Source organism: Mobula hypostoma, chromosome 4 (assembly GCF_963921235.1).
Source record: "Mobula hypostoma chromosome 4, sMobHyp1.1, whole genome shotgun sequence".
NCBI classification, from domain to species: Eukaryota; Metazoa; Chordata; class Chondrichthyes; order Myliobatiformes; family Myliobatidae; genus Mobula; species Mobula hypostoma.
In genome coordinates this window covers 9,817,969-9,840,470 of record NC_086100.1, presented here as the reverse complement: position 1 = coordinate 9,840,470, position 22,502 = coordinate 9,817,969, and the positions used below count along the sequence as shown (strand labels likewise).

The 22,502-nt window shown below is 44.3% G+C and overlaps 1 protein-coding gene across 1 annotated transcript in view; it reads right to left on the bottom strand.

The window, feature by feature from the left end:
- The window catches only part of mmp23bb (matrix metallopeptidase 23bb), a 47,900-nt gene extending 26,147 nt beyond the window's left edge, over window positions 1-21,753 (bottom strand). Inside the window, exons 1-3 of the mRNA XM_063044782.1 lie at window positions 21,604-21,753; window positions 14,441-14,583; window positions 7,328-7,464 (exon numbers count right to left, since the gene is read on the bottom strand). Of these exons, the coding sequence (XP_062900852.1) occupies window positions 7,328-7,464; window positions 14,441-14,583; window positions 21,604-21,753 (430 nt within the window). The remainder of the gene's footprint in view (window positions 1-7,327; window positions 7,465-14,440; window positions 14,584-21,603) is intronic.
- Between the last annotated feature and the right edge of the window lie 749 nt (window positions 21,754-22,502).

The following is a 22,502-nucleotide window of genomic DNA, read 5'->3' as shown; positions in this document are numbered from 1 at the left end:
CATCTGACTTTATCTTCTCCCTCTGAAACTGCAGGGGGAGTTCTATCATATTACAATTACTGCTTCCAGAAGGTTCCTTTACCTTAAGTTCCCTAATAAAATGTAGCTCATTGCACAACACCCAATCCAAAATTGCTGATCCCCTAATGGGTTTAATCACAAGCTGCTCTAAAAATCCATCTCGTAGGCATTCTACAAATTCCCTCTCCTGGGATCCAGAACCAACCTGATTTTCCCAATCTACCTGCATGTTGAAATCCCTGTGACTATTGTAACATGTCTTTTCTACTTCCCATTGTCATTTATACCCCACATCCTTTCTATTATTCAGAGGCCAGTACATAACTCCCATCAGGGTCTTTTTACACTTGTAGTTTCTTAACTCTACCCACAAGGATTCTGCATCTTCCAATGCTATGTCGCCTCTTTCTAAGAATTCGATTTCATTATTCACCAATACAGCCACCCATCCCCTCTGCCTACCTGACCGTCCTGTCAATACAATGCGTGTCTTTGTGTGTTAAGCTCCCAACTATGATCTTCTTTCAGCCACGACTCAGTGATGCCCACAACACCTCACTTGCCAATCTCTAACTGCAATACAGGATCATCTAACCTATTCCATATACTGCATGCATTCAACTATAACATCTTCAGTCCTGTATTCTTCACCCTTTTCAATTTTGTCCCCAAGTTACACTTCAATTCATCAAACTGACTGCAATTTTGCCCTATCATTGTCACGATGTGCGCTGATAATGTCAGAACCCAAAGCAGAGGAAAGCCAGACTCCATGAAAAGACAGTGACCAGAGTTTATTCATAAGAATTCCAACAGAGCATTGGTGGGTCGGCTGAGCGACACTACAAGACATAACATTCTCAGAACTAGGACCCTGCGATTAGTGCTAATCAGGTGACCACTTAAATAATCCTAGTGACATGGAATCCCGAGCCTATCAAATTAAACTTAAACAGAAAGCACCAGGAGACCGCATTACAAAGAGAGAGTCACTCAAGAAACCACAAGGAACTCTAAACAATCATCGATTCTGATTAAACAACAATTAACCAAATCAGGTGCTCTAAAAACTGGAAGCCCAACACCCTCCAGTGCCCTGCACAAAACCCAAAAAATTTATTACAATCATCTTCCTGATCTACCTCACAGTCTCACTATATAATGCATCATCCACTTGTATACCAATGTACACCAATATGGTCATGGATAGGAAAGATTGTGAGGGGTGCAGCCCAAATTTGGTAAATGGTACTAGCTCAGCTAGGAACCCGGTCAACATGGATGAGTTGGGCTGAAATGCCCATTTCTCTCACATATTGCTCAATCACTCTGTAAAGTACTACCCTGTGGAGGTGAGAAGATTCAAAGGATGGGTGATGACCGTGTGAGATAATAGTGCGGCGTGAAGTCAGTTGCCACGGTAGCGTCACGGTTAACATGACATTACAGCTCAAGGCACACCAGAGCTTGGAGCTCAGTCCCACTGCTGTCTGTAAAGAGTTTGTACGGACTCGCCGTGAACCACGTGGGCTTTCTCTAGGTGCTCCGGATTCTTCCCAGTTAGTAGGTTAATTGGTCATTGTAAGTTGTCCTGTTAGGCTAAGGTTAAATAGGTGGGTTACTGGGCCATTGGGCCAGATGGACCTGTCACACACTGTATCTCTACAGTACCTATAAAAAGTATTCACCCCCCCATCCACCTCCTTAGAAGTTTTCATGTTTTATTGTTTTACAACATTGAATCACAGTGGATTTAATTTGATTTTTTTTTTGACACTGATCAACAGAAAAATACTCCTTCATGTCAGAGTGAAAATAAAGTGAAAAGATCTCTTCAAAGTGATCTTAATTACAAATATAAAACTCAAAATAATTGATTGCATAAGTAATCACCCCCTTTAATATGACACACCAAATCATCACTGGTGCAGCCAATTGGTTTAGAAGTCAGATAATTAGTTAAATGGAGATCCATTTTTGGAGACCTGTCTGCAGTCAAGGTGTTTCAATTCATTATAGTAAAAATACACAGGTATCCGGAAAGTCCAACCGCTGGTGAGTCAGTATCTTGGTAAAAATTAGACCCTGAAGGCAAAGGAACACCTCAAACAACTCCATGAAAAGATGATTGAAAACCACAAGTCAGGATATGGATAGAAGAACATTTCCAAGTTACTGAAAATCCCTTGGAAATTCCCTAAGTCAATCATCAAGAAATGGAAAGAATATGGCACAGCTGTAAATCTGCCTAGAGCAGGCTGTCCTCAAAAACTGAGTGACCGTGCATGAAGGGGACAAGTGAGGGAGGCCACCAAGAGATCTATGACAACTCTGGAGGAGTTACAAGCTTCAGTGGCGAGATGGAAGAGACTACGCATACAACAACTGTTGTCTGGGTGTTTCACCAGTCACAGCTTTATGGGAGAGAGGCAAAGAGACAGCCACTGTTGAAAAAAAAACATGAAATCTCGGCTAGAGTTTGCCAGACGGCATGTGGGAGACTCTGAAGTCATTAGACTAAATGCTATGTTTGGCATAAGCCAAACACAGCACATCATCAAAGCACACCATCTCTACCATGAAGCACGGTGGTGGCTGCATCATGCTGTGGGGATGCTTCACTGCAGCAGGCCCTGCAAGGCTTGTGAAGATAGAGGGTAAAATGAATGCAGCAAAATACAGGGAAATCCTGGAGGAAAACCTAATGCAGTCTGCAAGAGAACTGTGACTTGGGAGAAGATCTGTTTTTTAGCAAGACAATGACCCCAAGAATAAAGCCAAAGGTATACAGGAATGGCTTAAAAACCGCAAAGTTAATGTCCTGGAGTGGTCAAGTCAGAGTCCAGACCTCAATCCAATTGAGAGCTTGTGGCTGGACTTGAAAAGGGCTGTTCACTCACAATCCCCATGCAATCTGACAGAGCTTGAGCAGTTTTGTAAAGAAGAATGGGGATAAATTGCAGTGTCCAGATGTGCAAAGCTGATAGAGACCTATCCACACAGACCCAAGGCTGTAATTGCTGCCAAAGGTCCGTCTACTAAATACTGACTTGAAGGGGGATGGGTAATGATACAAACAATTATTTTGTGTTTAATATTTGAAATAAATTTAGACCAATTTGTAGAAATTTGTTTTCACATGGAAGGTCTTTTTCTGTTATCAGTGTCAAAAAGCCAAATTAAACCACAGTGATTCACTATTGTAAAACAACAAAACATGAAAACTTTTGGGGGGTGAATACTTTCTTTAGGCACTGTATATAAATCTGTTAGGCCATCGAAGAGTTAATTGCTTGCTGTGATTTGGGCAAGGTCAGTCTGGCTAAGAACAACAATTATTATTCTTGAGATTTCCCAGACACTTCTGAAACAGCTGCATTTTTACAGCAATCCATGGCTTTAGATTTTGTTTCCAGTTTGGAATCAATCTTCAAGGGTGGAATGTTATTTTGTTCTACTGGACTATTACGCCCGGCTCCTGGAGTCACTGGTCAAATAGAAAAAAACAGCACAAGACAGTTCAAGAAGGCAGCTCAGTCCAATGCCCCAATCAGGGATGGACGATAATCCGACAATCCCCACAGTCCAAAAAAAAATTAATTAATATAACAAATGGAGGTAGTGTTTTTATACTGATTATCTGCCAGTGGCTAATATGAGGAGGTATCATTTTAAGGTGACTTGGAGGAAAGTATAGAGTGGGATGTCAGAGAGAGGGTTTTTTTTTATAAACACACGCTGCCAGGAGTGGTGGTAGAGGCAAATACATTTCAGAAACCCTTAGACTGGTTGCCACGGTAGCGTCGCGCTTAGGACAATGCTACTGCAGCTCGGGGCATCGGAGTTCAGAGATCAATTCCAGCACTGTCTGCAAGGATTTTGACAGCCCTTCCCATCAATGTGTAGGCTTTCTCCAGGTGCTCCGTTTTCCACCCACAATCCAAAGATGTACAGGTTACTAGGTAAATTGGTCCTTGTAAATTATCCTGTGATTAGGCTCGTGTCAAATAGATGGATTGCTGGCTGCTGCACCTCATTGCGGTGGAAAAGCCTGTTCGGCCCCGTCTGTCTAAATCAATAAAAGATAGGCAGATGGGTGGTAGAAAACTTGGAGGGCTACATGGGAGGGGTTAGATTGATCAAAGTGCAGGTTAAAAGTCAACGTCATGAGCTGAGGGGCCTGTGCTGTGCTGTAATGTAATGTTCTATGTTCTACATTCGATGTTCTATCTCTCCTCGTTCCTTTAAAGCCCAATGAAGGGTCTCAATCTGAAATATCGAATGCCAATTTCCTTCCACAGACACCGAGTTCCTCCAGCATTTGTATGTTGTAGCAAATGGTGGGGTGGGGGAGAGGAATCCTTGCAATTGGATCCTCAGCTTCCTAACCAGAAGACCACAACCTGTGCTGAGTAGGAATAACATCTCCATCTCTCTGATGATCAACATTGCTGCACCTCAGGGATATGTCCTTAGCCCACTGCTCCACTCTCTCTGCACCCATGACTGTGTGGCTAGGCACAGCACAAATGTCATCTATGAATTTGCTGATGATACAACCATTGTTGGCAGAATCTTAGATGGAGATGAGAAGGTGCACAGGAGCGAGATATTCCAGGTGGTTGAATGGTGTCACAGCAACAACCTTGCAAACAATGTCAGTAAGACAAAAGAGCTGATTGTGGACTCAGAAGGCGTAAAATGAAGGAATACAGACCAGTACTCAAGGAGGGACTAGAAGTACAAGGAGTGAGAAATTTCAAGTTGCGGGTGTCAATATCTCAAAGGGCCTTACCCGGACAACATAACTGTGAGCTTTACTTTAGTGGTTGGTAAGTTGACGAAGAAGATCCTGAGAGGCAGGATTTATGAACATTTGGAGATGCATAATATGATTAGGAATAGTCAGCATGGCTTTGTCAAGGCCAGGTCATGCCTTATGAGCTTGATTGAATTTTTGAGGATGTGACTAAACACATTGATGAAGGTAGAGCAGTAGATGTAGTGTATATGGAATTCAACAAGGCATTTGACAAGGTACCCCATGCAAGGCTTATTGAGAAAGTAAGGAGGCATGGGATTCAAGGGGGACATTGCTTTGTGGATCTAGAACTAGCTTGCCCATAGAAGGCAAAGAGTGGTTGTAGATGGGTCATATTCTGCATGGAGGTCAGTGACCAGTGGTGTGCCTCAGGGATCTGTTCTGGGACCCTTACTCTTCATGAGTTTTATAAATGACCTGGATAAGGAAGTGGAGGGATGGGTTAGTAAGTTTGCTGATGACACAAAGGTTGGAGGTGTTGTGGATAGAGTGGAGGGCTGTCAGAGGTTACAGCAGGACATTGATAGGATGCAAAACTGGGCTGAGAAGTGGCAGATGGAGTTCAACCCAGATAAGTGTGAGGTGGTTCATTGTGGTAGATCAAATATGATGACCAAATATAGTTTTAATGGTTAGACTCTTGGCAGTGTGGAAAATCAGAGGGATCTTGAGGTTTGAGTCCATAGACACTCAAAGCTGCTGCGCAGGTTGACCCTGTGGCTCAGAAAACCTTCATCAATCATCGGATTGAGTTTAGGAGCCGAGATGTAATGTTGCAGCTATATAGGACCCTGGTCAGACCCCACTTGGAGTACTGTGCTCAGTTCTGGTCGCCTCACTGCAGAAGGGAGGTGGAAGCCATAGAAAGTGTCCAGAGGAGATTTACAAGGACGTTTCCTGGATTGGGGAGCATGCCTTATGAGAATAGGTTGAGTGAACTTGGCCTTTTTTCCTTGGAGTGACGAAGGATGAGAGGTGACCTGATAGAGGTGTATAAGATAATGAGAGGCATTCATCAAGTCGATAGTCAAAGGCTTTTTCCCAGGGCTGAAATGGCTAGCATGACAGGGCACAGTTTTAAGGTGCTTGGAAGTAGGCACAGGGAAGATGTCAGGAGTAAGTTATGTTTTGTTTTTTTTAAATGCAGAGAGTGGTGAGTGCCGCAGAATGGGCTGCCGGCGACGGCGGTGGAGGCAGATACGATAGGGTCTTTTAAGAGACTCCTGGACAGGTACATGGAGCCCAGAAAAATAGAGGGCTATGGGTAACCCCAGGAAATTTCTACGGTAAGGACGTGTTCGGCACAGCTTTGTGGGCTGAAGGGCCTGTATTGTGCTGTAGGTTTTCTATGTTTCTATATCAATGCAGCTACAAAGAAGGCAAGATAACAGCTATATTTCATTAGGAGTTTGAGGAGATTTGTATGTCATGAAAAACAAATGCATTCTGACTGGCTGAATCGCAATCTGGTATCCGGAGGGCTACTGTACAGGATCGAAGTAAACTGCAGAGTGTTATAAAAGTAGTCATCTCCATCATAGGCACTAGCCTCCGTAGTATCCAGGACATCTTCAAGCAATGATGTCAACATCCATCATTAAGGACTCCCACCACCCAGGACATGCCCTCTTCCCATTGTTACCATCAGGTAGGAGGTACAGAAGCCTGAAAGCACATACTCAGTGATTCAGGAACAGCTTCTTCCTCTCTGTCATCCAACTTCTGAATGGACATTCAACCCAGGAATACTACCTCACTATTTTTCTATCTTTTTGCGTTGCATATTTAATTTAACTATTTAATATATATATATATTCATACTATAATCCACAGGTTTTTTCTCTACTATTGTGAATTACATTGTACTGCTGCCACAAAGTTTACAAATTTCACAACATACACTGGTCACTGGTGATACTAAACCCGATTCTGATATTGGTTTGCAACCTGAAAGAATGCTGAATCACATTTCAAACATGGGGGAGTTGATGGGAATATGGGAAGATTGGGAGAGGAATGGGACTCAATGGGCTGGATGGGCTCCTGTATCAAAAGTCTCTGCATAAAGGTTCTGAGTAATCCTATCAAATATTGAAAAGACTAGACAGAGTGACGTGGGGAGGATGTTTCCTATGGTGTGGAAGTCTAGAATCAGAGGACACTGACTCAGAATACAAGGGCATCCATTTACAACAGAGATGAAGAAGAATTACAGTACTTTAGCCAGAGGGTGGTGAATCTGTGGAATTCATTGCCACAGGTGACTGTGGAGGCAAAGTCATTGGGTATATTTAAAGCTGAGGTTGATAGGTTCTTGATTAGTCAAGGTCTCAAAGGGTACAGAGAGAGGGTAGGAGAATAGGGTTGAGAGGGATAAGAAATCAGCCATGTTGGAATGGCAGAGCAGACTCAATGGGCTGAATGGCCTAATTCTGCTCCAACGTCTTTCAGCCTAAAAGGAAGGGAAAAGAGAGCAGTGCCCACCAATTTTGATGTCTGCGTCCTTTTGTGTTGGGACCTCAGTAAAGGTGAGAGGTGAGACGTCACTCCACATTATAAAGGCGATTGCAATGGCTTTCCGGGTGTCATCCTTGTTCAGGGTGCTTGGAAATTTCACAATCCTGTGGAGAAAGGGAAGGGATTCTGTGATTATCTGTAGAAAACATTCTCCCACTAATGGACTGCTCACTCTGGTCTCCCTGTTTGTTTTATAGAATGGAGCAGCACAGAAAGACTCTTCGTCTCACCTTGTTCAAGATCAAGAGAGTTCAAGAATCAGGATTGTTTAATGTCATTTCCAGTACACAAGTGTAAAGGAAAATGGACTAATTCCACCCTTACCACTTATGGTCTTACGGAAATTAAAATAATTTTTACTCCGGATTGAATGCAGCAAAAACAAAACATAATAAGATAAAGAATACAATAATAATAAAAACACAATAAATATAAATACATAAGATAGTTTATAAGATTATAAGACCATAAGATATAGGAGCAGAAGAAGTAGACCATTCGGCCCATCAAGTCTGCTCCACCATTCAATCATGGGCTGATCCAATTCTTCCAGTCATCCCCTCTCCCCTGCTTTCACCCCATAGCCTTTGATACCCTGGCTAATCAAGAACCTATCAATCTCTGCCTTAAATGAACCCAATGACTTGGCCTCCACAGCCTCACGTGGCAACAAATTCCACAGATTTACCACCCTCTGACTAAAGTAATTTCTCCACATATCAGTTCTAAATGGACATCCTTCAATCCTGAAGTCATGCCCTCTTATCCTAGAATCCCCTACCATGGGAGATAACTTTGCCATACCTAATCTGTTCAGGCCTTTTAACATTCAGAATATTTGTATGAGATTCCCCCCTCGCCACTCTCCTGAACTCCAGGGAATACAGCCCAAGAGCTGCCAGACATTCCTCATACGGTAACCCTTTCGTTCCTGTATTTGTATGTCCATAAAGTGAAGCTAAGCACAGGAGTGTCGCTGACAGGAAACGATAAAGTAATTGTGCTTGGGAGGTGGAGGTGTTGATCAGACTTACTTCTTGGGGAAAATAACTGTATTGAGTCTACTGATTAATCTACTAGATTGAGTCTACTAGATTAATACCATTTTTCTGTGTTAAAGTCACATTCCTTTTTGCCTTTCCTGTCCAACACTGTATCTGTCTCCACCACATCCTCCGGCAGGTCCTTCCACACATCCCACAGAACCACCACCCTCTGCGTGAAAAAGATACCCCTCAGATCAAACATCTCCCCCTTTCACCATGAACCTGTTCACTCTGGGGAATAGTGACTATTCATATATCTTCAAACACAAGCCAATTTGAAGATGCTGGAAATCTTGAGTAACACACACGAAATGCTGGAGGAACTTGATTGGTCAGGCAGCATCTATGGAGGGAAGTTAACAGTCATTGTTTCAGGCCAAGACCCTTCATCAGGACTATACATCTATGGAGAGAAGTTAACAGTCATTGTTTCGGGCCAAGACCCTTCATCAGGACTATACACCGGAATCAGATTTATTATCATTGACATACGTCATGAAATATGTCCAGTACAGTACATTAAAAATTGCTATCAATTACAATAAGAAATATATACACACTTACCACATCATTAGCTACCTCCTGTACCTAATAAAGTGGCCCATGGGTGCATGCTCATGGTCTTCTGCTGCTGTAGTCCATCCGCTTCAAGATTTGACATGTTGTGCAACCAGAGATGCTCCTCAGCACACCCCTGTTCTAATACATGGTTATTTGAGTTCCTGTCCACTTTCCTGTCAGCTTGAACCAGTCTGGCCATTCTCTCATTATCAAGGTGCCTTCATTCACTGGATGTTTTCCATTTTTAGCACCATTCCTTGTAAATTCCAGAGACTGTTCTGCGTGAAAATCTCAGGAGGTCAGCAGCTTTTGAGATACTCAAACCACCCCATCTGGCACAAACAATCAAATGTGACTTGGTCAAACTCAGTTAGATTACATTTCTTCCCCCTTCTGATAATTTGTCAGAACAACAACTGAACTTTTTGACCATGTCTGCATGCTTTTATGCATTTAGTTGGTGCCACATGATTAGTTGAATAGATATTTGCATTAACAAGCAGGCGTATAGTTGTACCTAATAAAGTGGCCACTGAGTGTGCATCTCTATAATGCTATAATAATTCCTTCGTCCTTTCATCTCCATTTGGATTTGTAAAATAGTAAGATCCTTCATGTAGTGTCTATCTGTGCTGTCGTTGGGAATTATATAAATGCTTAAATATTCAAATTTAGTGTAGTTATCAAAAGGCTATTTCTGAAAGGTCCCTCCCTCCAGAAGTCACCAAAAATTAAAGTAAAGGAACACAAAGTGAAAGAAATCTATACTTGGTAATTTACTGCTTTATCTGAGTTAATAGTTCACAACAGCCAATATGCATCACCATGAACTAGAGTGCAAGCTATGGGCTTACGGTTGGAGGAGAGGATTTGTATGATTGGGTAGTTGATTGTCTGCATAAACCTGATGAACCAAACAGCCTGTTACTCTGTGGTTTGGCTCGGTGACTGACTCAGTTGTGATAAGAAGGTTCAAGGCCAAATCACTATAATACATAGGAGAAGTATTAGACCCTTCGTCCCATTGGGTCTCTTCTGCCATTCTATCATAAGAACACAAGAAATAGGAGCAGGAGTCGGCCATCTGGCCCATCGAGCCTGCTCTGCCATTCAATGAGATCGTGGCTGACCCCATTGATAGGAGGCAAACCTGTGCTGAAATCTACGGCAATGTGGGACCACGGGGGTTGGGGGACCAGCTGGGGCTACAGCAGGAGCACTGGATACAGTCAATCACCCCAATAGATTCACAGGTGAAGTGTTACCTCTCTTGGAAGGACTGTTTGGGGCCCTGAATGGTAGTGAGGGAGGAGGTGTAGGGGCAGGTGTAGCATCTGTTCTGCTTGCAAGGGTAAGTGCCAGGAGGGAGATCAGTGGGGAGGGATGAATGGACAAGGGAGTTGCGTAGGGAGCAATCCCTGCGGAGAGCATAAAGTGGGTGAGGGGAAGGAAATATGTGCTTGGTGGTGGGATCCCACTGGAGATAGGAAATTCCGGAGAATTATGTGCTGGATGCGGAGGCTGGTGGGGTGGTAGGTGAGGACAAGAGGAACCCTATCCCTGGTTGGGTGATAGAAGGATGGGGTGAGGGCAGATGTGCACGAAATGGAAGAGATGTGGGTGAGGGCAATATTAATGGTGGAGGGAAGGATAGCCTCTTTCTTTGAAGAAAGAGGATATCTCATTAGTTGTGGAATGAAAATATTCATCCTGAGAGCAGATGCATCTGAGACAGAGGAACTGAGAGAAGGGGATGGCATTTTCACAAGTGACGGGGTGGGAAAAGGTATAGTCCAGGTAGCTGTGAGAATCAATAGATTTATAAAAGATATCAGTAGATAAATTGTCTCTAGTGATAGATACAGATCGAGAAAGGGGAGGGAGGTGTCAGAAATGGGCCAGGTAAATTTGAGGGCAGGGTGGAAGTTGGAGGTAAAGTTGACGAAGTCAACGAGCTTGGTATGGGTGCAGGAAGCAGTGCCAATGCAGTCATCGATGTAGTGTAGGAATAGTTGGGGAGTGACACCGGTGTTAGCTTGGAACATAGACTGTTACACATAGCCAACAAAAGGGCAGCCATAGCTGGGACCCATGTGCTTTTGGTTTGAAGGAAATGGGAGGAGCTGGAAGAGAAAATGAGAGTGAGAACCAGTTCTGCCAGATGTGGTAGTGGAGGGGAACAGGTTGGGACTGTTATCCAGAAGGAAGCAGAGAGCTTTAAGGCCCTCCTGATGGGCGATGGAGGTATATAGGGACTGGACTTCCAGATAATGCTTTTGAGGTCAGTGGAGATCTCCTGGGTAGACAGCCCATTGTTCAAATGCTCCAAGAGGCCAACAGTGCTTCTGTATTCCAGCCGCACTCCGGCGTGATGGTCCTGAGTTCCATGGTGTAATCTAGCACCGAGCTTGACACAGGCAAAGCATCCAATCATTTGCCCCCTTCCACTTCTCAGAAGGCTAAAAACCCAGAGCATCTCAGTGGTGAAATCCTCATATTGGTTGTAAATAGGTTTTGCGCCAGTTAGCAATAGCCCAAGTCAGAGCTCACCCAATCACGAGAGAAATGATGAAGGCAATCTTGGTTCGGTCTGTAACATACAAAGATCTCTGAAGTTTGAAATGTAAGATGAACTGGGAGAGGAAGTTGTGGCATCAGGTTGGGGCTCAGTCAGCGTTCGGACACTGGAATTCAGGGTTCCGAGGGAGGAGATTGACTGGCGTGAGGTTACTGTATCGAGATGGAGAGTTGGTTGAGAGTGGAGAGCAGACAGTCAGTGGTTTCCTGCTGCTTCCGGACTTTGTGCTCATGTTGATGGACGACGACATTCAGGCAAGCAAACCCTGCCGGGCCAATCGCTGGTTCACCCACCCTGTCTGGAAACGTAGAGGAGGCTTGACACAAATGCTGAGCAGTGGAGACAATTTAGAGGTGAGCAATAACTTTAATAATAAACTGCAAAATGACAAGGCATGAGGTGCCACAAAACAAGAGAGAACAGAAACTAAACATGACAAGGCAATGTAATAACTGAAGACAGGGAGCAACTAGTTGCGGGTGGGTGGTTTGCATGAGTGAACAAGGACTGTGGATGAGAACATGGTTTAAATAGGCTGCAGGTGATGAGTTGGAAACAAGAGGCAGATGACTCCCATTAGCTGGGTGGAGACTGCATGTACAGACTTCACATCTTAACCCTTAACCTAAACCCGTGCCTTCAAGTTTTATACACATCTGCTACAGGAAAAGCTTCCTACTAACTGATTTATTTATGTCTCTCATGAACAGGAAACTGTTCATTCTCTCTTCTCCCCTTCTTGTCAAACAGAAGAAAGATCGACAAAGGATTTTTATACAGAGTGGTGAGTATTTGGAATGAGCTGCCTGAGGAACTGGTTGTGGCAGGTACAATAGTATCACTTAAGAAGCAATGGGATAGGTACATGAAGAGCAGAGCTTGGAGAGATATGAGGCAAATGCAGGAAATTGGGACTAGCTGGGTGGGCACTGTGGTCAGCACGGACTGGTTAAGCTAAAGGTCCGATACCTGTGCTGTATCGCTCTTGTTTTGTGACTCTAACTCGGGCCGTGGAAAGACAGTTTTGAGCTGTAGTAAAGATGCTGCCTGTCCCTGTGCAACACTGGGCACTGGTGTGGAAAAGGTGAACAGCTTCAAGTTCTTGGGCATCAACATCTCAAAGGATCTGCCCTAGACCCAATGTATTGTTGTAATCATGAAGCAGGCACACCAGTGACTATACTTCATTAGGAGTTTGAGGAGATTTGGTATGGCATCAAAGAAAACCATAAGACCATAAAACAGTAGAGCAGAATTAGGACATTCAACCCATCAAGTTTGCTCTGCCATTCCATCATGGCTGATTTAATCCCTCTTAATCCCACTCTCCTTCCTTCTCCCTATAACTTTTGGTGGCCTGATTAATCAAGAACCTATCAACTTTCACCTTAAATCTACCCACTGACTTGGACTTCACAGCTGTCTGTGGCAATGAATTTCACAGATTTACCACCCTCTGGCCAAAAGAAATTTTTCCTCATCTCTGTTCTAAATGGACACTCTCAGTTCTGAGGCAGTACCTTCTAGTCCTAGACTCCCCCACTAGAGGAAACATCCTCTCCACATCATTCTATCTAGGCCTTTCAATAGTCAATAGGCTTCAGTGTGACCCCCTCATTCTTCTAAACTCCAGCAAGCACAGAACCAGATCCATCAAATGCTCCTTGCACGTTAACACTTTCTTTCCTGGGATAATTCTCGTGAACCTCCTCTGGAACCCCTCCAATGCTAGCACAGGTGTTCTGAGATAAGGGGCCAAAACTACTCACAATACTCCAAGGGGGGTCTGATCGATGCCTGATAAAGCCTCAGCATTACATCCTTGCTTTTGTATTCTAGTCCTCTCGAAATGAATGCTAACATTGCACAGTTATACAGTGGAGAGTATTCCGAGCCTGTTATGGAGGCTCCAATGCACAGGATCACAAGACTGCCGAGCGACAACTCAGCCAGCTCTATCACTGGCACACCTCTCCCCACCATGGAGGACATCTTCAAGAGAAGGAGGTACCAGAGCCTGAAGACCCACACTCAATGTTTTAGGAACAGCTTCTTCCCCTCCACTGTCAGATTTCTGAACAATCCATTATCCCACTATTCTTCAATAGCACTATTTATTTGTTTGTCTAGTTATTACTGTAACTTACAGTAATTTCTAATGTATTGCACTCACAGCTGCTGCAAAACAATAAGTTAACATGGCATAATTCAGTAATAATAAATCTGATTCTGATTATGAAAGGGTATCACCCTGAAATGCAAACTCAGCTTCTCTCTCCACAGGCGCTGCCTGTCCTGCTGAGAATGATCAGCATACAGTTACTGTGACATCTGTGAGTGATGATAAACCTGATTCTGATATGGGTCTCTATTATGGACTGAGTGGGAAGGGAGAGGGGAATCGTGGTTGGGAAAAGGGGAAGAGGGGAGGGAGTGGGAAGCATCGGAGACCCATTCTGTAATGATCAATAAAGCGATTGTTTGGAATCAAATGGCCTTGCCTGGTGTCTCAGGGCTGGGTGTGTCTGCACTGGCACCACCCACCGCTGGCACTCCTCCTCTGCCACCTCTCCCACACCCCTCCCATGTGCTCCACCCTCGCCATTCCCAAACATCCTCTGCTCCCGCCAGATTTCCAAACTCGCTCTCCGCTCCGTTGACAAATACTGTACTGTGCAAAAGTCTTAGGCACCTGAGCTATATATATGTACCCAAGGCTTTTGCTCTGTACCGTATTCTATTTTCACCTCTGAATTTCAGCTCCTGCCGTATTTTACTTTTCTATTAAAGATGGTGTTTGTTTGAATTTGCCCACTGCTTTTGACAGCCAGTTTGGTCTGCTGGCCCAGGAAGTGTACCTGAAGCATGGTCTGCCCATTGCAACGATCCACTCACTTGTAGGTGATGTTGAAGTGATCCCACTTGTGGAGTGAAGGGTTAATGGCGTACCGCTTCCTGCGCCGCAGAAGCATGTCGTGCATCTTTTCAGCTGAGGCTGGGATCTGGTACGATTTGCGTAGCGCAGCTCTCCCTTCTTCCTGCAAGTGTAATGGAAATGATGCAGTTAGAAATGGTTCAAGTCAGGGCTCCCGATGTTCTGGCTGGTGGGATCTCCTCCACCTTGCCTAGTTCCTACAGAAATAACTCCAGATGTCCTGCACTGGGGAAGGTGGAGATGGGGAGGACTCAGAAGCAAGCTGACATGCAGTACCATCCTCCCACATTCCAAAGACGTACGGGTAAGGGTCAGTAAGTTGTAGGCATGCTATGCTAGTGCCACAAGCATGCTGGCACTTGCAAACTACAAAACTGCGTGTTCGTTAATGCAAATGATGCATTTCACTGCATGCTTCAATGTTTTCATGTGCATGTGACAAATAAAGCTAATCCTTATCTCAATATTTATCAAAGTATTAACACCCATCAATCTCTGCTCTGCAAAATGATCTGATAGTGGAGTTGAGGAGGTACGGAGGTCTGAGGTCCTGCACTACCTGCTCCAGGAACTGTTATTATCCTACAGCCATCAGGCTCCTGAACCGTGGATAACTTCTCTCACCACTACTCTGAACTGACTCGATGACCTACAGGCCTACTTTCAAGACTCTCGCAACTCACGTTCTCGGTATTATTTATTTATTTCCATGTTTTATCTTCTTCAGCACGTTGGATGTTTGTCAGTCTTTGCCTGTTTAGAAATATTTTTTCATAAACTCTACTGTATTTCTTTTCTCGCGGTAATTGCCTACATGAAGATGAATCTGAAGAGACTATACCTTGAGATACGGCAACACGGCAGCAGAGCAGTGAATGCATTTCAATTCCTGCTGCTGTCTGCAAGGAGTTTGTACGTTCTCCCCATGACTGTGTGAGTTTCCTCCTGCTGCTCCAGCTTCCTCCCACATTCCAAAGATATACGGGTTAGGGTTAGTACATCGTAGACATGTTTGTTGGCACCGGAAGCGTGGCAACACTTGCAAGTTGCCCCCCGTGAACCATACACTTCACTGTACATTTCGATATTTCAAAGCATATGTAAAAAAATACAGCTAATCTTTAGACTACAGGGAGTTAGAAAGGAAGTTGAGAAGCAGGGCCTCAAAGGTAGTAATCTCGGGATTACCGCCTGTGCCACGCGACAGTGAGTATAGGAATAGGATGAGCTGGGGGATAACTGCGTGGCTGAGGGATTGGAGCAGAGGGCAGGGATTCAGATTTCTGGATCACTGGGACCTCTTTTGGGGCAGGTGTGACCTGTACAAAAGGACAGGTTGCACTTGAATCCCAGGGGGAACCAATATCCTGCTGGGGAGGTTTGCTAAGACTATCAGGGAGACTTTAAACTAGAATTGCTGGGGGGTGAGAACCGAACTGAAGAGATGGAGGAAGAGGCGGTTGGTTCACAAATAGAGAAAGCTTGGAGACAGTGCGAGAGGGAGGATAGTCAGGTGATAGAGAAGGGACATGCTCAGACCAACAGTTTGAGATGTGTCTATTTTAATGCAAGGAGTATTATGAACAAAGCGGATGAGCTTAGAGCATGGATCAGTACTTGGAGGTATGATGTTGTGGCCATTACAGAGACATGGGTGACTCAGGGGTGGGAATGGTTACTTCAAATGCCGGGTTTTAGATGTTTCAGAAAGGACAGGGAGGGAGGCAAAAGAGGTGGGGGCGTGGCACTGCTGATCAGAGATAGTGTCACAGCTGCAGAAAAGGAGGAAGACATGGAGGAATTACCTATGGAGTCCTTGTGGGTAGAAGATAGGAACAGGAAGGGGTCAATAACTCTATTGGGTGTTTTTTATAGACCACCCAATTGTAACAGGGACATCGCGGAGCGGATAGGGAGACAGATTCTGGAAAGGTATAATAATAACAGGGTTGTTAAGGTGGGTAATTTCCCAAATATCGATTGGCATCTCCCTAGGGTGAGGGGTTTAGATGGGGTGGAGTTTGTTAGATGTGTTCAGGAAGGTTTCTTGACATGGTATGTAGATAAGCCTACAAGAGGAGAGGCTGTACTTAATCTGATACTGGGAATTGAACCTGGTCAGGTGTCAGGTCTCTCAGTGGGAGAGCATTTTGGACATAGTAATCATAATTCTATCTCCTTTACCGTAGCATTGGAGAGAGATAGAAACAGACAAGTTAGGAAAGCATTTAATAGGATTAAGGGGAAATATAAGGCTATCAGGCAGGAACTTGGAGGCATAAATTGGAAACAGATATTCTCAGGGAAACCCACGGAAGAAATGTGGCAAATGTTCAGGGGATTTTTGCATGGTGTTCTGCACAGGTACGTTCCAATGAGACAGGGAAAGGATAGTCGAGTACAGGAACCATGGTGTACAAAGGCTGTTGAAAATCTAGTCAAGAAGAAAAGAAGAGCTTACAAAAGGTTCAAAAAACTAGGTAATTATAGAGATCTAGAAGATTATAAGGCTAGCAGGAAGGAGCCAGAAGGAGAAATTAGGAGAGAAGCAGAAATTCGGAGAGCCAGAAGGGGCTATGAGAAGGCCTTGGCGGACAGGATTAATACTTGGCATTCCACAAGTATGTGAAGAGCAAGAGGATAAGACGTGAGAGGATAGGACCAAGCAAGTGTGACAGTGGAACAGTGTGTATGGAACCGAAGGAGACTGCAGAGGTACAGTACTTAAGGAATAGTTTGCTTCAGTATTCACCACGGAAAAGGATCTTGGTGATTGTAGGGATGACTTACTGTAGACTGATAAGCTTGAGCATGTAGATATTAAAGAAGAGGATGTGCTGGAGCATTTGGAAAGCATCAAGTTGGATAAGTCACTGGGACCGGACGGGATGCACCCCAGGCTACTGTGGGAGGTGAGGGAGGAGATTGCTGAACCTCTGGCAATGATCTTTGCATCATCAATGGGGAAAGGAGAGGTTCCGGAGAATTGGAGGATTGCAAATGTTGTTCCCTTATTCAAGAAGGGGAGTAGAGATAGCCCAGGAAATTATAGACCAAGTGAGTCTTACTTCAGTGGTTGGTAAGCTGATAGAGAAGATCCTGAGAGGCAAGATTTATGAACATTTGGAAAGGCATAATATGATTAGGAATAGTCAGCATGGCTTTGCCAAAGGCAGGTTGTGTCTTATGAGCCTGATTGGATAGTGTGGAGGGTTGTCAGAGGTTACAGCGGGACATTGATAGGATGCAAAACTGGGCTGAGAAGTGGCAGATGGAGTTCAACCCAGATAAGTGTGAGGTGGTTCATTTTGGTAGGTCAAATATGATGGCAGAATATAGTATGAATGGTAAGACTCTCGGCAGCGTGGAGGATCAGAGAGATCTTGGGGTCTAAGTCCATAGGACACTCAAAGCTGCTGCACAGGTTGACTCTGTGGTTAAGAAGGCATATGGTGCATTGGCCTTCATCAATCCTGGGACTGAGTTTAAGAGCCAAGAGGTAATGTTACCAAGAGGTCAGACCCCACTTGGAGTACTGTGCTCAGTTCCGGTCGCCTCACTACAGGAAGGATGTGGAAACTATTGAAAGAGTGCAGAAGAGATTTACAAGTATGTTGCCTGGACTGGGGAGCATGCCTTATGAGAATAGGTTGAGTGAACTTGGTCTTTTCTCCTTGGAGCGACAGAGGATGAGGGGTGACCTGATAGAGCTGTTCAAGATGATGAGAGGCATTGATCGTGTGGATAGCCAGAGACTTTTTCCAAGGGCTGAGATGGCTAGCACAAGAGGGCACAGTTTTAAGGTGCTTGGAAGTAGGTACAGAGGAGATGTCAGGGGTAAGTTTTTTTATGCAGAGAGTGGTGAGTGCGTGGAATGGGCTGCCAGCGGCAGTGGTGGAGGCAAATACGATAGGGTTTTTTGAGAGACTCCAGGATAGGTACATGGGGCTTATAAAAATAGAGGGCTATAGGTAACTCTGGGTAATTTCTAAGGTAAGGACATGTTCAGCACAGCATTGTGGGCCGAAGGGCCTGTATTGTGCTGTAGATTTTCTCTGTTTCTCTGTTTCTATGTTTTTATATGGTAACATATACATACTTTGATAATAAATTTACTTTGACCTTTCGAACTTTGAGAAATGCTGCCCATCAATTTGAGTTATTCTTGTGCACCCAAAACCTGTGATTAACCAAAGTCACTTTGTGACGCTGGCTCCGGTAATGTTAACTATACGTGGCATGACACCAACAGTTAGTCTCTTGTCTCCAAACTCCTCCTAATGGTGTCCCTGCACACTGTGCCCAGCAAACTGAGAAAGGGAATTAGTGGTAACTGGTTTATTATTGTCCTAGGTGCAGAGATACCTTGTACCTGAGTTAAAGAGGTGTAGGGCTAGGGGGATATGGGCCAAGTGCTGGAAATTGAGACGAGCTGGCTGGGCGACCTGGTCAGCATGCACTGATTGGGCTGAAGGGTCTGTATCTGTGCAATATTGCTCTCTGATTCGATGAATTTCAGTGAAAAGCTTTTGTTTGTTTGCCATCCGTACATTAGTACACTGGGATAGTACAAAAGGAAAGATCATAACAAAATGCAGAGTAAGGTATTACAGTTACAGAAAAAGTGTAGTGTAGGAAGAAAATAGGCTGGTAGGTTGTGAGATCAAGAGTCCATCTTCTCGTACAAGAGGTCTGTTCAGTAGTCTTATAGCAGTGGGGTAGAAGCTGCCTTTGATCCTGGTGGTACATTCTTTCGGGCTTTTGTGTCTTCTATCCAATGGAAGATGGGAGAAGAGAGAATCTCTAGAGTGGGTGAAATCTTTGGTTTATGTTGACCAATTTAGCAAGCAAGATGTGTAGACTGAGTCCACGGAGGGAAGGCTGAAACTTGTGATGTTCTGAGCTGTGTTTTCCACAGCTCTTATGGTCGTCACCCCTCACCCATTAGGCTGAAGATGCAAGAGCCTGAAAGCACAGAGCACCAGGCTAAAGGACAGTACAAGACAGTTCTCTAGTACAATCAGCTAGACTCTTGACCTCACAATCAGCCTCATCATGGCTTTGTGCCGTACTGTCTACCTTGCTTGGTAACTGTAACAAAATACTCTGCAAGTCATTGTCCTTTCCCCCTGTGCTACCTCAATGACCTTTTGCAAAGCAGGTAAACAAATAAGGTACTAAGACCATGAGGAGTTAGATCAATCATACAAGATTCCATTCAAGACTTTTGTAACAGTGGCAGAGAAGTTGTCGTTGAGCCTGGTGATGTGTGCTTCCAAGACTTTGTATCTTCTGTGCAATGGGAGGGGGCAGAAGAGAGAAAGGCTGAGGTGGGACGTGTCTTTGATTATTCTGGCTGCTTTGCACAGGCAGCAGGATATGTAACAAGGATAGATATAGGGGAGACTGGTGACTATACCGTGATAAACATTCTGATACCCACTTGCATAATAGTTGATTCTCAATCCAACTGTTTGTAATTAAGAAGGGTGATCAAGGAAAATTCAGTAAAACAAAAACGTCCAACCAACGTCCAACCTTTAAAATCACTGTAATTTTTTTTCTCCTAGGATTTACTCACTATTTCATTGTTTCCTGGAGTCTAGGCTTCGTCGTTGAAAAAAAATTGTGGAAGACACAGAGAATATTGGAACATTATTATGAGCAGTTTTAGGCCCCTTATCTAATAAAGAATGTGCTGGCAATGAAGAGGATCTGAGGAGATTCATGAGTGATCCTTGGAATGAAAGGGTTAATGTGTGAGGAGCGTTTGATGGTTCTGGGCTGAGGTTTAGAGAATAAGGTAGGATTGAAACCCATCGAATATTGAGAGGTCTGGATAGAGTGGGCATGGAGAGAATGCTTCCAGTACTAGGGGAGTATAGGACCAGAGGGAAGAGCCTCAGAATAGAAGGGCGGCACTTTAGAACAGAGATGAGAAGGAATTTCTTTAGCCAGGGGTGGTGAATCTGTGGAATTCATTATCACAGACAGCTGTGGAGGTCAAATTACTGGATATATTTAAAGTGGAGATTGATAGGTGTGTGATTAGTTAAGGCATCAAAGGTTATAGGGAGAAGGCAGGAAAGTGGGGTTGAGAGGGAATCAGCCATGATGGAATGGTGTAGCAGTCTTAATGGGCCGAATGGCCTAATTCTGCTCTTATGTCTTATGGTGCAAAATAACATAAATTCCAGCAGAGAGGGATTTACCCTGGTCATTAAAATATTCATATCGTCATAGAACACTACTGCACAGAACCAACCCTACGCAAGTTCAAAGTACATTTATCATCAGAGTATGCATATTATATACAACCTTGAGATTGGTCTCCTTACAGGTAACCACAAAACACAGAAACCCAAAAGAACCCATTTAAAAAAAGACTTCAAACACCCAATGTGTAGAGAGAGAGAAAAAAAAAACAAGTCATGCGAACGATAAATGAAGCCATCCACAGACATGAAGCTGTGGCCTCCGTTCAGCGCAGAGCCGAGTAAACGTCGCAGAGCGGTGAGCTGTACTACCTCGTCCCCCACCTCCGGCCCCAGCACCCTGACCTTTCCAATCTGGCCAGGGGCTTAAATTATCCGAACATTGGGTCGTTTCTCACTGCGACTTGCTGCTTCAATGTGCTCTCAGGGCCGCACCCACCTTTCCAATTCAGCCCATCCATCATTCTGCCAAGTCCGATCAACATGCACCCGGAACATAGCTCTGCCTACCTTCCCATCCTCGTGCCTATCCAAATGAGCTGCATCACCCAGCAACCCACCAACTTAACACTGGCCTAATCACAGGACAATGTACATTCACTAATTAACCTACTAGAACACCTTTGGCCTGCGGGAGGAAACCCACGCGGTCATGGGGAGAACGTACAAACTCCTTACAGTCAGAGCCAGAATTGAACTCCAAACACCAAGTGCCCTGAATTGTAATAGTGTCACACTACTGTAACACCCTAAATATATCAAAGCAGTTCTACAAACTTTAAATCAAATTGTATAATTCCTCAATATTGATATTATAATTTTCCCTAAAGAGAACATTAGCACTTCCTTTCTGTAAATAGGTTAGTAGTTTACTTTTCTGGTCAAATTTTTGTAAAATTCACTCTTACCAGCTCGATCTTCCACGCAGGGAAAGCTTCAGGATGACTGGGGAAGAGCAAGGCTATCCAGAGCAACAGAAACAAAGAGAAACTCCAGGAAAATAATCCACAATCAGCCTTTTTGGACTGGTAACACATTTCGAAAGGCTTCACCCACATTTCACTCCACAGACGCTGAAAATACCTTCTTAAGGAAATACAAAGGTAGAAGTTTCTATAGAGGAGTCCCCCGTTAACAGTGAGTTAGCAACAATCCCTGGCATATTTCTGTTCTCAGTATCGTTATTACATACGTAGACATGCCACGAGTAGCTTACAGCCCTCTCTCAGTCTTACCTCTCAAGATTGAAAGCAGCTGTACGATACTGGAGAAGACAGCAGGGGCAGCCTCGTGGCTGCACAGGAATCCTGTCTCTGATTAATCTACAGCCTGGAACAGTACTGTGCTCGGACAGGCCCTTCGGCCCAGAATTTTGTGTCGAACTAGTTAAACTAGGAATGAGATGAGACTTTCAGACATAGGATCAGAACTAGGCCATTCGGGCCATCGAGTCTGCTCCGCCATTCAGAACATAGCTGGTTTATGATATCGAACAGTACAGCAGAGGAGCGGGCCACTTGACCCACAGTGTTGTACCAAAACAGTTAAAAAGCAAATCAAAAACACCCAGGCACTAACCCCTCCTATCTACACAATGGCCATATCCCTCCGTCTTCCTAAATCTATGTGCCTATCTAAACATCTCCTGACGATGACGATGACGATGATGTATATGCCACCACCGCCATACCAGGCAGCGCATTCCAGGCATCCACCACTCTCTGAGAAAAAAACTTACTCCTCACACTCCCTTTGAACCTACCCCCCTCACCTTCAATGCATGCCCTCTGGTATTAGACATTTCAAC